At 37.2% G+C, this 20,984-nt stretch overlaps 1 protein-coding gene across 1 annotated transcript in view; it reads left to right on the forward strand.

Annotated features, from left to right (window-relative positions):
* VPS50 (VPS50 subunit of EARP/GARPII complex) overlaps positions 1 to 20,717 on the forward strand; it is a 96,609-nt gene extending 75,892 nt beyond the window's left edge. Inside the window, exons 23-28 of the mRNA XM_082480020.1 lie at positions 11,066 to 11,214; positions 12,818 to 12,914; positions 13,062 to 13,220; positions 15,585 to 15,706; positions 18,434 to 18,623; positions 20,068 to 20,717. Coding sequence (XP_082336146.1) covers positions 11,066 to 11,214; positions 12,818 to 12,914; positions 13,062 to 13,220; positions 15,585 to 15,706; positions 18,434 to 18,623; positions 20,068 to 20,187 — 837 coding nt within the window. The 3' untranslated portion in view covers positions 20,188 to 20,717. The remainder of the gene's footprint in view (positions 1 to 11,065; positions 11,215 to 12,817; positions 12,915 to 13,061; positions 13,221 to 15,584; positions 15,707 to 18,433; positions 18,624 to 20,067) is intronic.
* Positions 20,718 to 20,984: the final 267 nt, after the last annotated feature.

Below are 20,984 nucleotides of genomic sequence, written 5' to 3' on the forward strand. Positions count from 1 at the left end.
ATAATTTCTAGGGGCAAATTGGAAAAATAACAGGACTTCTTTTTCTTCTGCAGTCATTTAACAATGCTGATACAGATAATGTTAGTATAAATTAAAATTAATAGCTATGTTCCAGGTAAGATTTGAAAGGAGGAAGAAATCTTAGTAAACTACAATGAACTTAAAGGCATTCCATGAGGTTTATTAATATCTTATGAACTTATGCTGGTCTTATGCTATAAATGGAATTTTTTCACTTTTTGATTCATGAGGAAGAATAAGTCTTCTGGGTATTTTTATTGTTTGCTATTTTTAAGAGTTTATGAAAGTCAAGATTAGTCTCTACTGTGCCATAAAATGGGTATTTCTCAAGATTTTATGGACTGTTCTGGACTGCTCTCAAAATTCTTCTCTCTTATCTTAGATTATTGTAAATGGGTTTCTGAAAATATTCATGTTTGTGTTGTGGGGTTCAGTCTCATGGCCTGTTGGGAATTTTGTTTTTATATTTATATATTGTCTTCTATTCATGGTAACTTTATTAAGGACTTCTGTTGCATTTCAGTTTCTGGTGGCAGCATCTTTCAGTATTTTATTTTCATAAAGATGGTCTGAATCTGATAGTTCCAAATCTGTGACTAAGGCTCTGCCAGAATTGCATGTAGATCAGAATCGTTCCTTTGATCTCTCAGTGCCTGTGAAGGTTGAGCTCTACGATCTATGTTGAGACTCTATTGTCATTTAGACTGGATTGTTCCTAGCTTTCCTCTTGGACTCTGTCCATTACATTTTGGAGATAGCAAGTGGACGAAAGCCTATTAATTCTATATTTATTTTCAGGAGAAAGAGGAATGGAGGGTTTTATTTGAATTTAGTTGGAGGGTTTAGAGGTCATCTCCTCCAGCTTTTTGTAGACTTTCTGTAGTTCCTGTTTGGTATTGAATTAGTGCTACCTAATTTACTTCAGATACCTTTTATGATACTACTTTTATTATTCCGCTGAATTTTGAGCTGCTTTTGTGAAGGAAAAAAGCAAAGTGTAAGAGAGGGTTCCACTTCTGCCAAAGTAAAGCCAAGCTGCTCTGATGTTCTTTCTTGCATCTTTGTATCGTATTCTGTATGAAGAGTATGGAGGTCAATTGGAGGCATTCCCAATAGGACCTTATGGAGCTGCTCTGTTTGAAGTTTATGCTTCCCTATTATTATAATGCAAGAAGTGTAAGTACAGTATATATTAAAAGGGTACAGCATGCTCACCATACTTGAGAGACAAGTACTATCCTGGTTTTCAGTTGGACCACTGAGAGACAGAGAGTTGGGTTTCTGACTCACGGCCACTGAGCAAAAAGGCTGCAGCAATTTAAAGCGCTTCTCTCCTCCTCCCTGCATCCCTCCTCATGCATCACGTACCCCCTGCTTCTGCTGGAGCATCCTTGTCCCCTCTAAGCACTACTCAACTGTAGCTGAATCACTTCTCCTCTGTTTCGTGATCTAATACTTCATAGCAAAGCCAACTTTACTTTGTAAACTGCAGCAAGTCCACCTGCAGTGTAGATTAATGTTTTAGAAGGTGAACAGGAAATAGCTGAGATATGAACATGTATTCATTTGTGCTAACTTCACTACAGGGCAATAATGTGACACCTCAGCTGTGACCCATATTATTTGCTATCCATATGCTGCTTCTACACTGATATAATAATAATAATAATAATAATAATAATAATAATAATAATAAAACATTGTAGTAAAAAAAAAAAAAACACAACCCCAAACAATAACCACCGAATATCACCACTTCAGGTGGAAGTAAAAGTGTATTTATGACATAAAAATGTGTTTGTCATTTGGGTGTTTTTTTTTTAATTTGGATGTTTTGTATGATCTAATCAAAATAACAAGGATGAAGGAGCTCTATGATGACAATGATGAGAGGACTTAACTCCTTACAAGATTGAGCAAGCATGTTCTTTAGGTGCTACTGATTTAAATATGCTGCCTATTTAAGACTGTTATAAACATACCAATAATGAGGTTTTGTCGTGCGATGGGTTTTGGTAATCTCTGCACTGCTAGTATTGATACTGGTTTAAGTATGGTCTGAAATTTCTTTTGATATATAAATGAAATAGGTTGAGTTAAAGTATAAATAAAAGGGAGCTACCAATTAACAAAACTGTCTTTATTTGCTTTCTTACAGTAAGTTATGTAGAAGTGTGCTGGGAGCTTACAGTGATTGAGTAACCAGTTTTCTGTGTCTAAGCTACTTGTCTGCCTTAAGGAAATACTTGTAGGCTAACTCAAAAGTACAGAAAATATAAACACTTTGAGTATTTGTTTTAAAGTAGATCAGGGTGCAGTTTCATTTCTGAGAGGTAAGAGAACAATATGACTTTCAAAAATTTGTTTGGCTACGTTGTACTGAACTTTGTATGTGTATCTGAACTTCGTATTAAGGCCTTTCCACAGCTAGTGTGAAGTAGCTTCAGTACAGATTTCTGCTATGCAGCAGCTTCAGAGCTAATGATTTGGATCCTCCTGAAATAGCACTGTGCAAGCTGTGTTTCATTCATACCGGTAGGATGTATTAAAAGGAAAACACAGAAAGAGAACAGTGAAAAGGGGAGGAAGAAGTGTTGTTGATTCAGCCTTGCTTATAATGCTAAGGTATGGTTTTGATTAGGCCAAACACATCAAAACAAGTGCCTGTTTCTGAGCTGCCTGTGTCTCCTCACTGACAGTTGCCCTGAGTGGGATATGTAGAGATACCTACACACATTTGGTCCTTGTGTTCATCATTTCTAACAGGAATGTGTTTTTGCAACGGTAATGATGTTTGTATTAGTCTACTGAGACCAGTAAGCCCCCAAGTAGGTACAAGACATCAATCGGATCGATGTGGTCTATGATAATTGGTGACTCAGAAGGGAAATTTCTACTTCTGTTTCCTTGCTTTATCTGCCTATAAGCAGCTTCCTTAATGTTCCAAAATGTAACTTAGTCATGTTACTGCCATTACCTAGATGTTGTTTGTGAATGTCCTGTTTATGCAAATATCTGTCTTGAGTTATACTGCTGCTTCCAAAAGTGAGATTTTTGGGGCAAATAACTATGGAATACTCATAAATATTTCATTGCAAACTGGCTTACTCAAGTAAAAGTGAGATTTAGAATGAAGTTTGTTGGAGTTACTATGCTTTACAGTGGTGGAAAATAAATCACTGCAGTAAAGTATATGAGCATTGCAATGCAATGTATAGAAGAGTAGATGGAATGAGTCACTGGTATAAAGAAGTATTGGTTAATGTATTTTAGATTCTGTGTTTACTTCAGCTTTTGTGCTCTTTCCCCCTGAAGTATATATCTTTTGGCAGAGACAATAGGTTAGAGATTGATGGTGCAGAGATGGAAAATGTAGATTTTTCAGCTGTACAAATAAGATAAGGAATAATGGGAGGAACAATTTTTTTCGTTGTGCCTGACTTTCAAACCCATTTTGGCTTGGACCCTTTGATGCTGTGAAACGGTACAGTTCAGTTATGCTAGTCCCAGTTCTGGAAACAAACAATTCAGTTTTACTTAAAATGTCACTGCACAGTCCTGCATTACTTAATGTGGATGTGTACCCTGTTATGTCCTGGTTTGGCATACCAATGGCGGGCTCTGGGAAGTCAAAGCTGTGGAATTTCTTAGTTGACATGGTAGGCCTAGCACAAGATGCTGCACCTAAAAGGCATAGCTAAGCTCCTCACTGAAATGGGAGCTATGATTCTTGTTGAGGTTTTGTTTGGCTGAAGATGATTTATGCAACCTTTACATTCCTTGCTTGGTCTCCTGCTCCTTCAAAGAAAAAAAAAAAAAAAAAGCCTGAAGGAAATAAAAGAAAAGACAATTTGTGGAGGTTTTTTTTTCTTCTCTTTGAAAAGATTTGTACAACATGCATAATGACGATGTTTAAGGTGTTGTGTGACTTGCTTGTCAAGGGAAGAGAACTCTGTGTGTACAAAAGAAAGTTCTGACGTGACAAACACTTTGAAAATAAGCTAGAAGCTGTTTTGCTTCATCACATTATTCATTTAGAGCTCTTCATACAACTTTTTTTTTTGTTTGACTGTATTACCTAAGTAGACTGGAATGATTTACTGAAGTTTTCTAGCTTATTTCTTTCAAGAAATATTTTGAGTTTTGGCAATTGCTTTGTCTCTTTGGGCAGTCACTGAGCCATCTCATTTTAGTCACTTCAGACTCTTCTTCCTGGGCACCCAAAACTTGGGCTGATTCCTAGTCCCAGAGGAGTACAGGTTTCTGCGGAGTCACATCTAAGCACCTGGGAATGGCAGCAGCTCCTCCTGAAAAATCTTTCTTCAGATAAGAAAAATGCTGCAGTAAAAATGTGTGCGACCGGACCAGATTGGCTGCCTTGTTTCTGTAAGATAGTGCTCCAGGTTCCCAAGGGTGTGGCAGGGGGTGTCCTTTTCTGTGGAGGCTCATTTGAGATTTATTTTTTTTAAAAAAAATTGTTAATGACTCATTTTCTGAGTTGTCTGTCAGCACACAGTGATTACTGATAGAGGCCTTGTTGCGTTAGGTTAGACAAGACAGTAAATGAACTTGCTAACTTTTGGTAATTTTTGATGCAAAAAGTCTGCCATTTAACTTTGAACACTAAGAAATAAACGAAATGCAAAGATCCCATAAATTTCTGTGCACGTGTTATTGAAGTCTGTTACTGAAGTCAGTACCCAACTGAGGTTTGGGACGTGTTTGTTTTGTAACAAAGAGCATAAAGGATCCACACTCTTGAAATCAGAAACCCCATGCCCACTGCAAGGCAATGCTGATAACTCTGTTCTGGGGCTGGTGTGTAGTACGTCCATTGTAAGTGTTGGGAAGCTCAGGGATCCCTTGCATGGCACTTCATAGTGCTGTAAAGGTATCACTTGCCTGCAGAGGATTGTAAATAAATAGAAAATTAATAGCATGTTTTTTCAAGAGGCTTTGTTGTTTGGTTTTTAATGATCCGCTCTCTTACAGTGCGTTGAGTGGTGATCATGGTAGTAGGTTACTTGGTTCGCATTTGGTTTAGTTTCCTAAGGGCTGAGTCAGGATTACCCACTTCGTAAGCTTTGTGCCCCTCAGCAAGAAAATACCTGGTTTTCAACTTAAAATGTAGTAGGAGTATGGAAAAGTACCATTTTAAACCTTAGCACATTTATATCATATTCAAAAAGCAGTCACCCTTGAATGCAATGTGATTTTATAATTGGCTTTACCTGTCATTTTCAGCATCTATTTTCAAGAACTATTAGGGATGTGTAAGTTTAAAGCGGAGGGAAAAAAAACCTGACTTGTTACTTTCAGTACGTGTGTTATAATAAAAACTTCTTCTATGTTAAGCAATTAGTTGCAGTTAGTTGAGCTATTTTCAGACAGCCTTTGAATACAATAAGGGGTTATACTTTCTTTTACCAGTATTTATTTTCTTGTACTCTTTGCTCATAATATTACAGAAACTATCAATTACAGTTTCTAAACAGAGATGATGGAGCTATCCTGTCTTAGGTAAACATCTGGAGTCAGTCTGCTTTTTCTTCTCCATCAGTGCACATCAAGTTCTCGGTAACAGTGTCGGTATGTCAGAGCTGCTGTAGACTGTTCGACTGCCAGAACTTTTTCAGGTAGTCTGATTTTTTCCATACCTTTCAAACACCATTTATTCCTTTAAGATTGGGATTTCTTCAGTAGCATTTAGAGGTATTGCCCTTTGCTCATAGCAGAATCAAACCTGAAATAGTTCCTATTGTGTACGTATATTACATCAAAACAATTCTAAAGCTAAAGTCTTAGCAAAAAGTATTATGTCAGGAGAAGCTCAGTTTTGAAAGATTATTAGTGTGATCTGGAGAACTTTGTGTGCTGGGGACACACTGTGGGGTTTACTGATTTTTGTTTAAAGTTAGTGAAAGTGGATGATTATAATTAACTGTCAACTGTCCACCGTAAGTGGCAGATAATCAGTTATTTTGGTCATAAGTTCTGTTGGATAACTGAAATAAATATATATTTCTGAGCTCACGATGAGATCAAGCCCCTTAAAAATGTCTCTCTTGCAAATTGCATGTCAAACTTTTGACTTACATAATTAGCTTAGGTAGTTTATACTTCTGATTTAGGTAATTAGTTTATAGTCTCTTCTTCTCACTAAGATGGAAGGCTTAACAGAGGTCTGCCACTGGGTTCAGCCAAGCTGTTGAAATGAAAATGTCCTCTTGTTACAGAAGACATTTTTTGGAGGAAGAGATTGAAGGAGAGGCTTGTTCCTTACACAGATAGATTTATTTATTTATTTATTTTCTTATTCATTAAAGAATTTCTTCTTGGGAGTAAACAGTTAAATGCTAAAATAAAATACCCAATAATTAATCAAACAATATCATTCTCACATTTATTTGATACCTGTTATTTGCTAATACGTGCCTTTCTGTTGTAAAATCTCGTTCCAGATGACATTTGATTCAGATAGGTATCGCATAAAGATACTTCCCAAAGCACGCTCATACTACTGTTATTAGCAACCCTTAAACAGGTAAAGCAGTCATAAGCCTGCTTTAACACTTCTGTATCCTGATGTTTTCAGACCTTTATAGCAAAGCAATTTTTATAAATAATTGCTAGTTGTGTATGCCAATCATGTGTAGCATTAGAAAACTCTTCTTTTCCTGTGACAGCATGAGGGAGTTAGACGAAGACCAGAGAAAACTGAACAGATAAGACCCGCTGTAAGGTGTCTGCATGGAATGCTGGTTTACTGCTGTACCTGCTACGGTTGACTTGGTTATTGTTCAGATAAGTTTGGTGCTTTTGATGAAATTTTTTTTTTTTTTTTTTTTTAATCACTGTGGGTGTTTTCCTGTTTGGCAAGGAAGTAGAAAAGTATTTTGTAGTTTGCATCATTTCCACATGTACCTTGAAATTCGTTTATCAAATCTGTATTTTGCCCAGGGTGTTATGTGGGCTGTAATATGTCTTAGGTATATCACAATTCTGTTCTATCAGCACGACCTGCTACTCTGATGCAGAGAAAAGCTAAGAAAGTTTGTTCTGCTTTGGTATCACTCTCTACACGCTTGATGCTGGGTGCTACAATATGTTCTCAGTGTAACTTGACATTTCTTGATATTATAGTTGGATTGGTTGCTGCTTAATTTCCTGGGTTGTACTCTCCTCCTCCTTCTCCTCCTCCTCTTCCTCTTCAGATTAGCATTGTTTTGCTCACTTTCAGTTTTACGGGACTTTACCTGTTCTCTCTCCATGGGTACTCAAAGTGAATCTCTGACAACAGATTGTCTTGCAGATTTTCTTAAATTACTGGAAGGGTTAACTTTAACAAGTCCAGTCCATTGCAAAACATCTGATTTCTTTAAATAGTCTGTAGACTTTTTTTCCTGTTCCAGCCTGTATGTTTTGCCCTTTTTTTGCTGGTTTCAGTCATTTGATCATTTCTGTTAATGAAGGCTGGAGGAAAAAACACATGCATCACTGCAGCCCTTTCAGAATGATCTTGTGCTATTCTTAGGAATTGGCACACCGGCTGTTTCCTTGGGCTTCCTTTTTGCTATCAACGTGCTTACACAGTGACTGCTTTTTAGAACAAGTCAGGAGAATGAAATACTCATGCTGTGTTTGGCTGGTATATTTGAACCAGAGTTTGACCTTCCCTGGTTGAACCCTATCATGTCTTTTGACTTAGCCAGTTGTCTTCAGGTGCAACACGATTTCAGCATTTAATAGGTTCACAAGATACTTACCTTCATGGGAAGCAGTCAGGTAGAAAAAAAAATGTCTAAAAGGTATTAGTACTGAAGTGACAGACAACTTTGAAGTGCGATAAATCCAAAATTCAGTCTTTATAATATTTGGTTTTTACATAATTTGTAATTAGTCTTTGAAAGAAACAAAGATGCTTACATTTTTACCACTGATGCTCTTCCCTCAGCTCTGTGGCTCGCTGTTCCCCTGAAGAATAGGGAATTGGTTAGTGGGCTGTGGGTTTGGTTATTTATCATGTGTAAACATTTCAAAGCTTCTCATTTTTTTGTTGCGTTTTGGGTTTTTTTGAGAATGACATGAAGTGAAAAAGAAAAAGAGAAGACAGATAAAGAGGGGATTTTGATACTTAATCAATGATGTCTTTGGGTCGGTTAATATTTTTAGAGAATTGACCATTATGCCTAGATGATTAGGTGTTATTGCTTGTGTGCAGTATACTAGTGGATGTGCTGGGTAGGTATCTTCAGAGCTGCCTGAAAGAGGTTACATGAATTTTAGCGGATTTCCGGGCTTTTTGGGTTGCTTATCCATTCTGATAGACTCAGCACAATGCAAACCTCACAGTATTGGGAAATGTCTGGCCAGTTTAATTGCAGATTTATCTGGCTGAATGTGGACACAGATCAGAGCAAAGAAAATTCATTTTTCAAATAACTTAGTGATGTGGTTAGCCTTTACAGTTGTTCCCATACTTGGTGCAACTGTATCTGATATCATTTACCATAAGCTTCTTTTAGAAGTTTTATCTTCTGCTCATTGATCTATTTCTGTGAGATCTTTTAGCGCTACAAATGATGTGTTGATGGTATTGCTCAGTCAGCAGTCTTTGGCTTTAATGTCAAAATTTCTGTGGGGGTCCTTCAAGGCTCCCTGCTTTATCCGCTCTCTGCTTCTGTAACCTATTACAATTTTTTTTTTTTTTTTTCGAAGTCTGAATATACTTTCCTCACCCTTGTTAGTGAGACCTCTGCTTTCCCAGTCTATGCTTTGTTCCATCTGCTGTAGCCCATTTTTATGTTTATGTTTGACATCTTTGAAAGACAGTACTGAAAGCCTCTCTGATTTAGCAAGTCCACCTCTCTGTTGCCTTGGGCTGTCACATCACAAGAGGCAACTGTTAACTGAAATCCAAGATAATTCAAGTGGAACTTGTGATCTTTTTGTTCCTTCACACCTCAAACCATTTTTAGCAGCTTGGACACTATTATCTTCCCAGTTGTCTTATATTCTTAATGTCACTTTTGGCTTGGCTCGCATCCAAGCAGTTAAACACATTCTGATGCTGCTTTGTTTATAGTGGCAAAGTTTTGAGCTTTCTGCTCATTCTGTGTCACTTAAATTCTCACCAAGTCCTTACATGTTTTGACGTAATCAATTTTCGCCTGCCCTGCCTTTAATTGCTACAGTATAAACACAATGGGTCTGTCAGATATTTTGCTACCAGAATAACCTCCCTGTTGTTTTTCTCCTTCTCACCTGATCATCTGTGTGGTACCTTTTTTCTTGGCTTTTCAAGTTCTACAATGCATATTCTTCCTTGTCTCAATCCTGATCTTTGGAATGAGTTAGACCACCACTTAGTTCTGTCAGTGTTTCTAGTGCTCGCTGCTCTCCTTTTCTTCTTAGGCCAAACTGTCTGAAAAACACGCAAATAACAATTTTTCCATTTCATGTCACCCCTCACAGTTGTTCCCTGCTGCAAAGCCTAGAAGAAACTCCTGGTGACTGTTGTGGTCAGCTTAAGTCTATTTTTCTTGCTCCTTGTTCTTTATTTACTTCACTGCGTTTTCCTCTCTATTTCTGTCTCCAACTGGAAAAAAAAACAAACCCACAAACTGCAAAGTTGTTTTATTTATTATTATGTTTTTGGCTTCATCTTTGTCCAGTTTTACAGCAGTCTGAGAGTTATGTTAATTTGTTTTTTGAGTCCAACCATAAATGTCATGTTTAAGCATTATTGTTGTCATATGCGTTGTGCGTTCATACGTTGCTTTACAGCAGACATGTTGTGCAGCTGATCTTGCCTTTGAAGAAATTATTTATACCACTACTTTGACACTGTGTTATTGCCCAAATTTATTTTCATTCCATACAAACAGGCTGATTTGTTATAGCACTTGTCTGGCCACAGAGTTTCTATCCCCAGGGTCATGGAAGGCTCTTAAGAAATCAATGCCATATCATGCCTACCTTACCTGTTCTGTGCTCTATGTCACTTTTGCTTTGTGCCATTTCTCATATTTTTGTAGCCTTTGTGTAAGCAGTAAGCATGGCATGAGTAATTAATCTGAAGCCAGAACTACGTTTATGTTTTCATGTCCTGATACGGTTTTGGCAAACAACTAAGCTTCAGAGGGTGTCCATTAATATATTACTTAGACCAATATGATAGCTCTAGGAATTTCTTCCTTCTGTGCTTCCTCTTCTAGCTGTAACTTGTATTTACATTTCTCAAATGCAGAGGTGGAGTTCCCCCCCAACCCCCCCCTTTTTTTTCCTTCTTGTTTTCCCTTTGTTTTCCTGAGTTTTTTGTTTTCTTTTTTCCCTCCTGCTTTTTTCTCTGTTGTTGTTCTGTTTTCATTTCTTTTTGTTGTTGTTTCGGTGTCTTTGTTTCTGTTTTTTTTTGTTTGGTTGTTTTTCCTCTTTTTTTTTTTTTTCCTTTTTTTGTTGTTGTTTTAATTTTGCAACAAGGCACTGGTGTACTGTGTTTCTTACGGGTTCTTTTCCTGTGCTGTAAATATTTCCTTGCTTTCTACAACCGAGATGTCTGCAGGATAGAAGTTTTCGTGGAATGATAACTTGTTCAAAAACATTGTTTGTATTTTGCTTAATTTAGCCACAACTCGCATAAGCAGGAAAGCCCATACATAAGTAATATTGCATTGATTTGTCTCCTTATTTCATTACTGTCAGATTGAAGATCAGTCAGCCAGTCTCCGAGTAGGCAGTTGGGCTAAAGCCTGTATGGGCATTAAGGTGTGGTGAGAAGTGTCTTCTCTGCCTCTTTTTTTTTTTTTTTTTTTTTTTTTTTTTTTCTGAGATAGATATTGATCTACATGATATGGTGTTTTTCACCTGTTTGAACACCACACTGTTCAAATAGAAAACTCTATGGTTGTCTTTTAATTGACGTTTGATTTAAACTACTCCTTAGAATTAGAAACATTCCTTCATCTTATCTGTCATCTGAAACTGCTCAGCTGGAGCCATTCTTGCTAGTTTTGTGGGTTTTCATTTTTTTAATTCTTTGTTTTAGGAGGTCTCTGCTGATCCCACAGGAACTCTCACAGCTGCTGAAGAGAGAAAGGAGAAGGTGCCAAGCCCACATCTCAGTCATCTCGTAGTTTTGACATCTGGCAATTCACTATACGGTTTGGCAGAGAGAGTGGTGGCCACAGAATCCTTGTAGGTTATTTACTGTACACTGCATTTTGTGGTCACTGGAAGCTATGGATTGTTTAAGAGATTGTGATTACAAGCCAGAACCTTCTTAAGAGGTCAAAAATTCATACGTCTCAATGTGATTTTAAATATGAGTGATAGAGGTAATTTCTTAATTAAAGGTAATGGGGCCGAACCATCTGGTCTAACCACCTGCAAGCACAAGCAATGAAATTTTACTGCAGCTGGTCCAGTAATTTGTTACAGTGCAAGGCCAAATCTAACAGGAAAAAGGTTTAATTTAAAATAGGCTAATGGGAGTATTTAATCTGTATGGTTCATTTAAACCTTATATTAAGTACTCAAATAGTGATGGCTGAGACTCAAAACTGGTTAGTTCATATTGGTTTGGCTTGGATTGCAATGTTCTTTGCAACGGGTGGAAGTGTACCTGTGAAGAAGAGATTATAATGAGCAAGTAACGCAAAACTTCAAGTGTTTTTTTATATGGTCAGAATAATGGTAAGAGTCTGATAGGAATTATTTTTTTTCCCCATACATGATGACACTTAAAGATTAGAAGTTCATATTAATAAGCTCCTTTGAAAATACATTTTTTTTCTTCTGCATTCACTTACACTTAGTTAGAAATGTATTTCTTTGTTATATTGTTATTAACAAATCCTACCCCTGAGAGAATTTGGTCTCATATTCTATCTTTTAAAGATTCACTAGTATGTAAATAATTAGGAATGTTATTTTGGAATTCTGACATGGATTTATTAATATTGATGTTGGCTGCCCTGCAGTATGGAAATTACATAACACTTGTCCACTGACTTTAGTAGACTTTGAGTTAAACTTCTGCAGTGTATCACAGTATGCTAGGGATTGGAAGGGACCTCAAAAGATCATCTAGTCCAATCCCCCTGTCGGAGCAGGAACACCTAGATGAGGTTGCACAGGAAGGCGTCCAGGCGAGTTTTGAATGTCTCCAGAGAAGGAGACTCCACAACCTCCCTGGGCAGCCTGTTCCAGTGCTCTGTCACCCTCACTGAGAAGAAGTTTCTTCTCAAATTTAAGTGGAACCTTTTGTGTTCCAGCTTGAATCCATTACCCCTTGTCCTATCATTAGTTGCTACTGAGAAGAGCCTGGCTCCAACCTCATGACATTCCCCCTTTATATATTTATAAACACTAAAAAGATCACCCCTCAGTCTCCTCTTCTCCAAACTAAAGAGACCCAGCTCCCTCAGTCTTTCCTCATAAGGGAGATGCTCCACTCCCTTAATCATCTTAGTTGCACTACGCTGGACTCTCTCCAGCAGCTCTCTGTCCTTCTTGAACTGAGGGGCCCAGAACTGAGTAAAATAGAAATTAATTGTTGATATTCAATCCTTAATCTCTTTATTCAAGCGTTTTCTTGTTTGCAGTCATATTTTAAAATTGTCAGAATTAAGAATACCTGTTGATATGCTGGCATGAAACTGATATGGTTCTTCTCAGGACTAAATTTTCCAAACTTGCTTATCTTTATTGCCAAATATGTCAACTGTAGAGTAAAAGTTGTACAGAGACATGCCAAATGTTGCATTTAGTTCACAGTAAATTTTCTTTGCTTTCAAAGGGTATTTCTGGCTGAGCAGTTTGAATTTCTTCAGCCTCATCTTGATGCGGTGATGCCAGCTGCCAAGAAGCCTTTTCTTCAGCAGTTCTATTCTCAGGTCAGAATTGTGTAATTCACAGCTGATTTTTAAACAGAAGATTTGAAACTTCCACAGTATGTTGCAAATACTTGTACATCATAGTTATATATTGTTCTTATTAGCCAGAAATTTACTGAATTGGATTTTGTTTATATTCTGTTTCAGACAGTGTCAACTGCCAGTGAACTGCGTAAACCAGTTTATTGGATTGTTGCTGCTAAAGCCATTGATTATGAACAAATGCTGCTTCTCATGGCTAATGTGAAATGGGATGTGAAGGAAATCATGTCACAACACAACATATACGTCGATGCTCTTTTAAAGGTGAATACTCTCTGGGAAACGGTGTGCTAGTTTATATAAACATTAAATTACTGTAATACTTCACTAAAACTGTTAAAGCACGGTTAGAGCAATACTGCATCCTGACAAACGGTAAGTTATTATAAGGAGGTCGGTTCAGAGTTTTCATTATTCTTGCTGCTAACAGATTGTTTTCAGTGATGATTTTTTGACTACATGGTGTGTGAAAGTGACCACAAAAGAGTAATGAGTTTCATTGTCTGTCTTGAATGGTAGATAAATGTGTAGTAAACAGAGTACTGTGGAGGAAAATACAGTGGCATGAGATAGTGTTTTTTTTAACAATGGCTATTTGAATTATTTCAGCGGTTGTCTTTGAGACGTATTGTAGGGGCTGTGGGTCAAACCAGCACCGATAATGATCATGCACTATCTAATTAAAGTTGCTATATTTAGAAGTTAGCTTTTGAAAAGCAAGGTAAAAGGGAAGTTATTCACCCAACTTCTCAACTGCATTCAGTAGAAGGGGTTGTACAATTGCTGTGTCTTACGGAATACAGAACCACTTCTTGGGAGAATCTCTCTCTCTCATCCTTTTATATATGCCTAAAGGATGTTTCTAAAGGCCTTTAGAAGGAAGTTCTGGCAGTGGTTGAATTACACTAATTCCTACAGAGAAACAAAAAATTTTATTTTAAAGATATGTGAAGTATGTGTCACGGAAGAAGTTATGCATCTGTGTTGAATAACAGTTTTGATTAGACCTTTGTACTTTGTAGCTGTTGTCTGCTTATAAAAAAAAAAATTAATGCAGAGAAGGGAGAATCTGATAGAGGATATAACATTGCACTGAATTTGAATCTTTGATTACCCTTCTTTATGCTGCCATGGCTTTTTGAAATCTGTTTGTACTTTCAACATTTGGTCTCTGTAGTAGAACTTTTTCCTTTTAGTGAGTGTGCGAGTGCTGATGAATTTGCTTCAGGGCTAATACCATTTAAAACCATTTCTGGCCTCTACATTGTATAGCTAATAGTAGTTGCTAGAGAAACTTGTTGATTACTGCTAAGCAATTAATGGTCTTCTGTGTACCCTGGGACTCCAGGGGTGTCAGACGTAAGCACAATGTTTAACGCAATAGCCAACTACTTTTAGGCATGTACACATGTATGCAAAATTCTATAGTCAATCATAGCATGTATGGAAGCAGGTAAAGTGGGGAAGGAGGATTGTTCAAGAAATTCATTAACACAGAGTGTTAGGCATCTTCATCTTCAGAAGAGTGAGTTGTATGCTGTTTAAAGCCTGACATTGTGGTACCCTGCTTCCTCTTGCCAAATTCCTCTTTCAGAAATATTGTGCTAAACACCAATTATTTGGTCACATACTAGGTTAAATTGGTTACTGAGTTTCCTTTCCAATTTTCTTCACTTACTAAATTTTTGAAGGGGGAGAAAAAGGGGGAGGGAAAGGAAGGACAAAACCACCTAGATTAACAGCCTTGGAATGAAAGCACTTTGTTGGACAAGTATGGTCTTAATAGGCTGCAGTACAAACTGCTTTTCTTGGTTACACAGAGCGGTTCATTATCAGTCTGCTTTATATTTAAGTCTTTTGATACTTTTTTTTAAATGATAGAGATGTTAATCGCTGACAGCAGACTTCTATTTCACTTTATGTAAGTCACAAAATCATTGTAGCAATAGTTATGTTTGGTTATGACTAGTTTGTCACTCATAGTAACAGCTCAAATCCATCCAGGACATTGATGTTTCAGGTGGAAACAAGTGCCTTCCCTCAACCTGAATTGTTATCCAGTGTTGTAGTATGCTCCTAAACTGTTAGATTTGCACTCTTTTCAGTGGGTGCTCTCAGCTCTTTCTAAAGCATTGGGGAACTAATGCGAGAAGCTGAAGACTGAAAATATTTCTGAGCTTCTCTTTGAAGCTGATGGGGAGGGTATTTAGAACGATAAAGAAATCGCTGGATTTTCTTCAGTGGCTGTATACTGATGTTAAAAAAGTTAAAGTTTGGGGAGTGAGGCAATGAAAATGACATTTGAAGATTAGCTACTTGGTTAATTTTAAGAGATAGCAGTTTCACAGAGAGCTACACCTCTGAGGAACAGAGCAGTATTTTTTTTTTTTTTTTTTTAAATTACTGAGGTAATGTTGTGAATTATATACTAGAAAGTGGTGTGCTTTCTACTTTACGCATTAAGCTTGTCTCTACAGTCTGTGCTTATTAAGCTTCTCTGCTTTGCTCTTGTTTTTCAGAATTCTCTTTCATGTGCATTTCTAATTCTTTGTTGTTGTTGTTGCTAGGGATGTATGGAATATAATCCCTTTTATGGTAAAGGAATAATGAGCTTTCATGTTTTGTCAGGAATTTGAAGAATTTAACAGAAGGTTGAATGAGGTGTCCAAGAGAGTCCGTATTCCACTGCCAGTCTCCAACATCCTTTGGGAGCACTGCATACGCTTGGCCAATAGAACTCTCGTGGAAGGGTAAGTAGTTCATGAAAGTCTTGCTTTTGGGTAAATACCTCTATAATGATAATCTCATATGGAATCAAAAGTTCTAATTTTGTAGTGCACTGGTAAACGCCTGTGCTTTTGGGGAACCTAAAAAATTTCAAGGCTTCACATAGTCCTTAGCAGTTGTTTCATGGAGTCTGGTACAGCAATTAAGTTTAAACGGGGTGGTCTTTACCTAGATACTGCTGAAGAATGACACTGAGTGTTTTACTGAAGCACTTGAAACAAAATAGTTCTTTTTCGAAGAAACTTCTGTCAGAAAATTATCATTTCCCAACAGAGCAAAGAAGAAAGTTAAAGTGTAATTGTCAGCCTCTCTGTGGAGATGCCATTTGTCTTTGCCAGGAAGAAAGACGGAGTTGTCAACCCTAGCAGTTTTCTTAGACTAGCCATGGAACAGGATTCAGAAACAGAGAGGTATCTTAGTTGACTTAGTCAATAGAGGCTCAGGCACCTTAGCCAGGACCAGCTATACCTTGCTCATCCCTCCCTCTGAATCCGTGTCCCAGTCTTTTCAAAGTCAATATTGTAGCCTGAGTATTGTAGTCTTTTCATCCACTGCATTTATTTTTGTGTTCTTGTCCCTTTGCTACATTTGTCTGGGCTCTCATCACAGCTTCTTCTACATCATAGAATATGTGCTGTCTTCCACTCCTTCTACATATGTTTCCATATTTCTTTCCTGTTTATCTTTACGTTATGCACTCCCTACTACCTATTTTACTTCTTTCCATCCCACTCTCCTGCTGTCTATTCTAATTTAGGACCTCAACAATATCCTTCTCCAGGTGTTAGCTGTCTATTGAGGATCATCAGCCTCCACTGCTCCATCAAGCCATCATTTTTAAAGTCATGCTTGTTTCTTTTTGTGCCATCATCCTTTTGCAGTCTCTTAAGAGATCAGTTTCATCTGTAGGGAGACTAAATCCAGTCATGATGTCCCTCTGGCTTCTCATTTCATTCATATGACCTATACAACTATCGTTTCTTTTTGAAATTTTATTTTCCACTTATCATGCCTCAAATCAAAAGAATTGGAACAAAAGCATGTTTCTTCTCCTCCCCTTAGCCCCTTTCCTTTCAAGTGGATAACACTGTCAGTCACTATCAACGTCTTTTGCTTCTGCCCTTGTGCCTCTTTTGGGCTTGTTTCTTTTTCTTACTTCACAATCTTACTCGTCTTTTGTGACTTCAGTGTTCACGAACCACTGAATTCTTAGCTCTGGAGATCATCATTTGTATGTCTTGCTCCACGCTGCAGTTTTGGTTCATGCTTGTGACTTACCATGAAACTTTCAACTTTACTTTCATCTACGCATTCCACTGACTGGTCAGAGTAGACTGGGAATACCTTGATGATGTGATTTGTCCTGTGCACTTTCTTAGAGTGTAAAGAGCACTCATTATCATCTCCTCCCAAATATCTGCCTGTAATATCTTATTCTTGCCAAATTCTTTCTTTCTTACATATCTTGTAGTTTCTTTTGCCACTGGTGAAAGGGAAGGAAGGTATTCTGAACAGCTGAGTATGAATACCTTCGTAACTTCTTTCATCTCTGAATTCCATGAAGGTATGGAATTAAAAGCCATGAAGGCTCAAGTCAGCCAGTCAACTGAAATTGCTCTCATCCAGGTCTTTGCTGAGTGAAGAATCATCTCCAGTGCAGTCAGCCATATCCTCCTTTAAATTTTTGCCCTACCCTGTGTGCCCTGTCTATGTTCTCTCCTGTCTCACATCTGACTTCTTGAAGTGCTTCAGTATGTCCTGTTGAGAATCGTCCAATCTTCTATGGAGCTCCAGAGGGCTTGTGCTGTAGTCCTCTCTTTTTGCCTCTGTTATTTCTGTGTTCTGCAAATTCTTTCTGCTTTCTAACTGTAAGGGTGCAATTTCTTCTTATTCTTAACCTGATCTTGCTGTGTATCCAGTTTTCAGCTGCACATTTCTGCTGCCTTCTTTGCATTCCTAATAATGTAGGGACTGTGTAATAATTAGGATCAACTTCATGAAGCAATGGAAGAGTGAGCTTGTTTTAAATTTGGTAGAAGGGAAAAGTGGAAACAGTGGGACAGGATCGTCGCTTGGGGCAGCAGCCTGTGGGTGGGCTGGATTAAGTCTATCAAGATACCGTGCCCCAGACCAAAGCTCTCTTATTCCCTGTACACAGCTGAAATTGGCATTCTTAAGGGCATTGCAGTGTCATTTCCTTTGATCTTGACAAATGCAATTTCTTATCCATTTGAAAAACTGCAAAGATCGTTTTCCTCATTTGTTGCCTGTCACCTCACTGTAATCCTTCCTGGTATTACACTGCCCTAAGTTCATCTACTGTCTCTTCTTCTTTGAGCTCAAACCTGTCACCAGTTTTCTGTCCATCTACTCTCATTAAAACACTAACCTCAGAGATTAGCCAGTGCTGCCATCCCTTATCCTCTGGTTGTTGTGGATGTTTTTGAACAAACAGATTTGTGCCTTTCTCTGATGCTGCCACTGTTGGTTCAGCAAGCTCCTGGTGACTGTTCTTAAAGCTGCTGCATTACCTTTCAGACATCCTAAAAGGAGTTCTTGTCTGCTTTTAACTTAAAGCCATACTTATGTTCCTCCTCAAGGTTCGAAGGACTGAGTTAAACAACTTTGAGAAGTAAAATTCATCTTTATTTCCTTTTCAATTTTACTTTCCACTGTGTTTCCCTTTTCAGTTATGCCAATGTAAAGAAGTGCAGCAATGAAGGACGTGCCTTGATGCAACTGGACTTTCAACAATTCTTAATGAAACTAGAAAAGTTAACAGACATTAGGCCTATTCCAGATAAAGAATTTGTGGAGACCTACATTAAAGCATACTACCTAACAGAAAATGACATGGAGCGCTGGATAAAAGAACATAGGGTAAGGGTTAAATTTGCATTCTTTTACTGTCTATTGGGAAAATTCACCATGATGATAGAATCATGCTAACAACTATAAATGAGCAACGTTTCTCTGTGTTAAAAATGAATTTATGCATATATATGTATGTATTCATTTATTATAATAAAATCTGTATGGATAACTATATAAATATAAAAGCGTGTGTGCATATGTATGTTCATTATATATCATTATTATCATATGAAGTTAGTAAGTGTTTGTACTGATTCAACATCTGATGACTGGGAAGGATAAGTAAGCCAGGCACACCTACCTACTGTATCAAAAACTGTAGGGAACTAGAGTGAAGTGAAGTTGAAAATACTTGTGTGCCGTTCAGAGTACGCCAAAGTGCACAACTTGATTATCAAGAAGTACTGTTTGAAATCACACCATGAAATTTTACTTTGCCTTTAGGAGTAGATGGCTTAAACTAAGTCGTAAGGCACAATGTATACGAGTCATTGCTTTTTCTTCCTTTGTTTAATAATACTGAATCAGGGTCAACATTACTCTCCGAGATAAGTCTTCATTTGTATTTGAAAGCATTTAGCATGCTTTCATGATAGCATAACCTGACAATTATAACTTACAGGACTGTGTAAGTTATAGTCACATGCTGCCCATTGTTGAAATGAAAAGACTTTTAAAATGGAGCACTTTGAAATCTGTATTTTGGGATTATTTTAAATCCCACTAGAAATGTATGAAAGAAATATGTCTTTAATATCGTTTTCCTTGTTTTACCTGGAGCCACAAAGGAGATTGTGAGCTGTTGTTTGGTGACCTACATGGAAAAACTCTTGTTTAAACCGACTGGTGGAAGCTATATTTTGGATGGTGTTAGGTATAAAGGTAGTACTGGCAAATGTGGTGTTTTGACAGGTGCTAAGAATTCTTATCTTAACATTTTTGCCATTTTTTCCTCTTTTATCATGTACTGAAACTAATGTTGTTTGGAGACACCGTAGACAGAAGTATTTCAAAGCTTATTGGAGATGAGAAGTCAAAATAAAAAGATCATAAACTTTTGTCACAGTTTGTTTAGAAAAATGTTTTTATGTTAAAAGCTTATCCCATTTGCATATATATTTCCCACCACACCTCCCAAAGAATGGAAAACACATTAAAAATTGATTTATATACATATGTATTCACAGAATTACTTTCTGTAAACTCAGTCCAACACTACTAAAATTATAAGCATTTTCCATTATAATCTGCCATGTAGCAAAATACATTTTTTTCCTCTGCCTCAACTATGAAATCTGTCCAGACCTGACTGAACTACCACTTTAAATCTCCCTTGTGTACTGACTGTTTCTATCAGTTGAGAAGTGTGTATGTCTGTGTTTTCTAGTTTTCTGTCTTTGTCCAGTGTTTTATTCTGCCATAACTGTTTTATTCTGGTTTTGTTTGCCAGGAATATTCCACTAAGCAGTTGACCAATCTGGTGAATGTTTGTCTGGGCTCCCACATCAACAAAAAGGCAAGACAGAAGCTGCTAGCTGCTATTGATGACATAGACAGGCCTAAAAGATAACTGGAGAAATCTAATTTCCTTGTGACTTGTACCTTTTTCTGTTCATGTGAAGCATGCAGACAAATCTCTCATGGACTAACGACAACATTCTCTTAAAAAACATTGTGCATGACCTTTCTTAGCAGCGTTGGAGGCACTCTGAAGTGGCATAACATTCTAAAACATGACTTTTCTAATCTGTAGAATTCTTTTATGTTGCATTTCTTTTTTTTGTTGTTTTTTTTTTTGTTGTTTTTACTTGCCCTTACTAAAGGGCCACTGTTGTGTATCATTGGTGACCTGTATATTTTGCAAAACTGTATACTGTAAGTAAAATCAAAATCGGAAACACATTAGCTTAATATATAGTTGATGCTCTTTTTTAATAAAAGGGCTACTTGAAAATATGATTTCTTTCCTCCCTGCTGTCACCCTCAGAAATTGTGCTTTATTATGGACCAGTGTAAAACGAAAGGAAATGTACAATATTTGATCGATGTATTTTGCATGTGGATTAAAAGTGCAGATCAACTAAATGCTCTCATACTAAAGCCTCTCATCTTCATATGTATTTAAAAATGTCTGTTTATTTCAGAATTAATTTAGTCATATCAAACTGATTGACTTCAGATTAATAGAAGGTAATAAATACTGTACACTAATATGATTTCTTTGTGAGACTCTTTTTTCCTAATTCAACAATGCAAAATGTCATTTACAATAGAAATTAGTACTGTTCCTGTCATATCCCTTCCCTTTTGTCCCTCTGGCAGTCTTCCTTGTTCAGAAGCAATAATGTCAGGGAATAGGAATAATGT

This window comes from Vanellus vanellus (assembly GCF_965231255.1).
Source record: "Vanellus vanellus genome assembly, chromosome: 2".
Lineage (NCBI taxonomy): Eukaryota > Metazoa > Chordata > Aves > Charadriiformes > Charadriidae > Vanellus > Vanellus vanellus.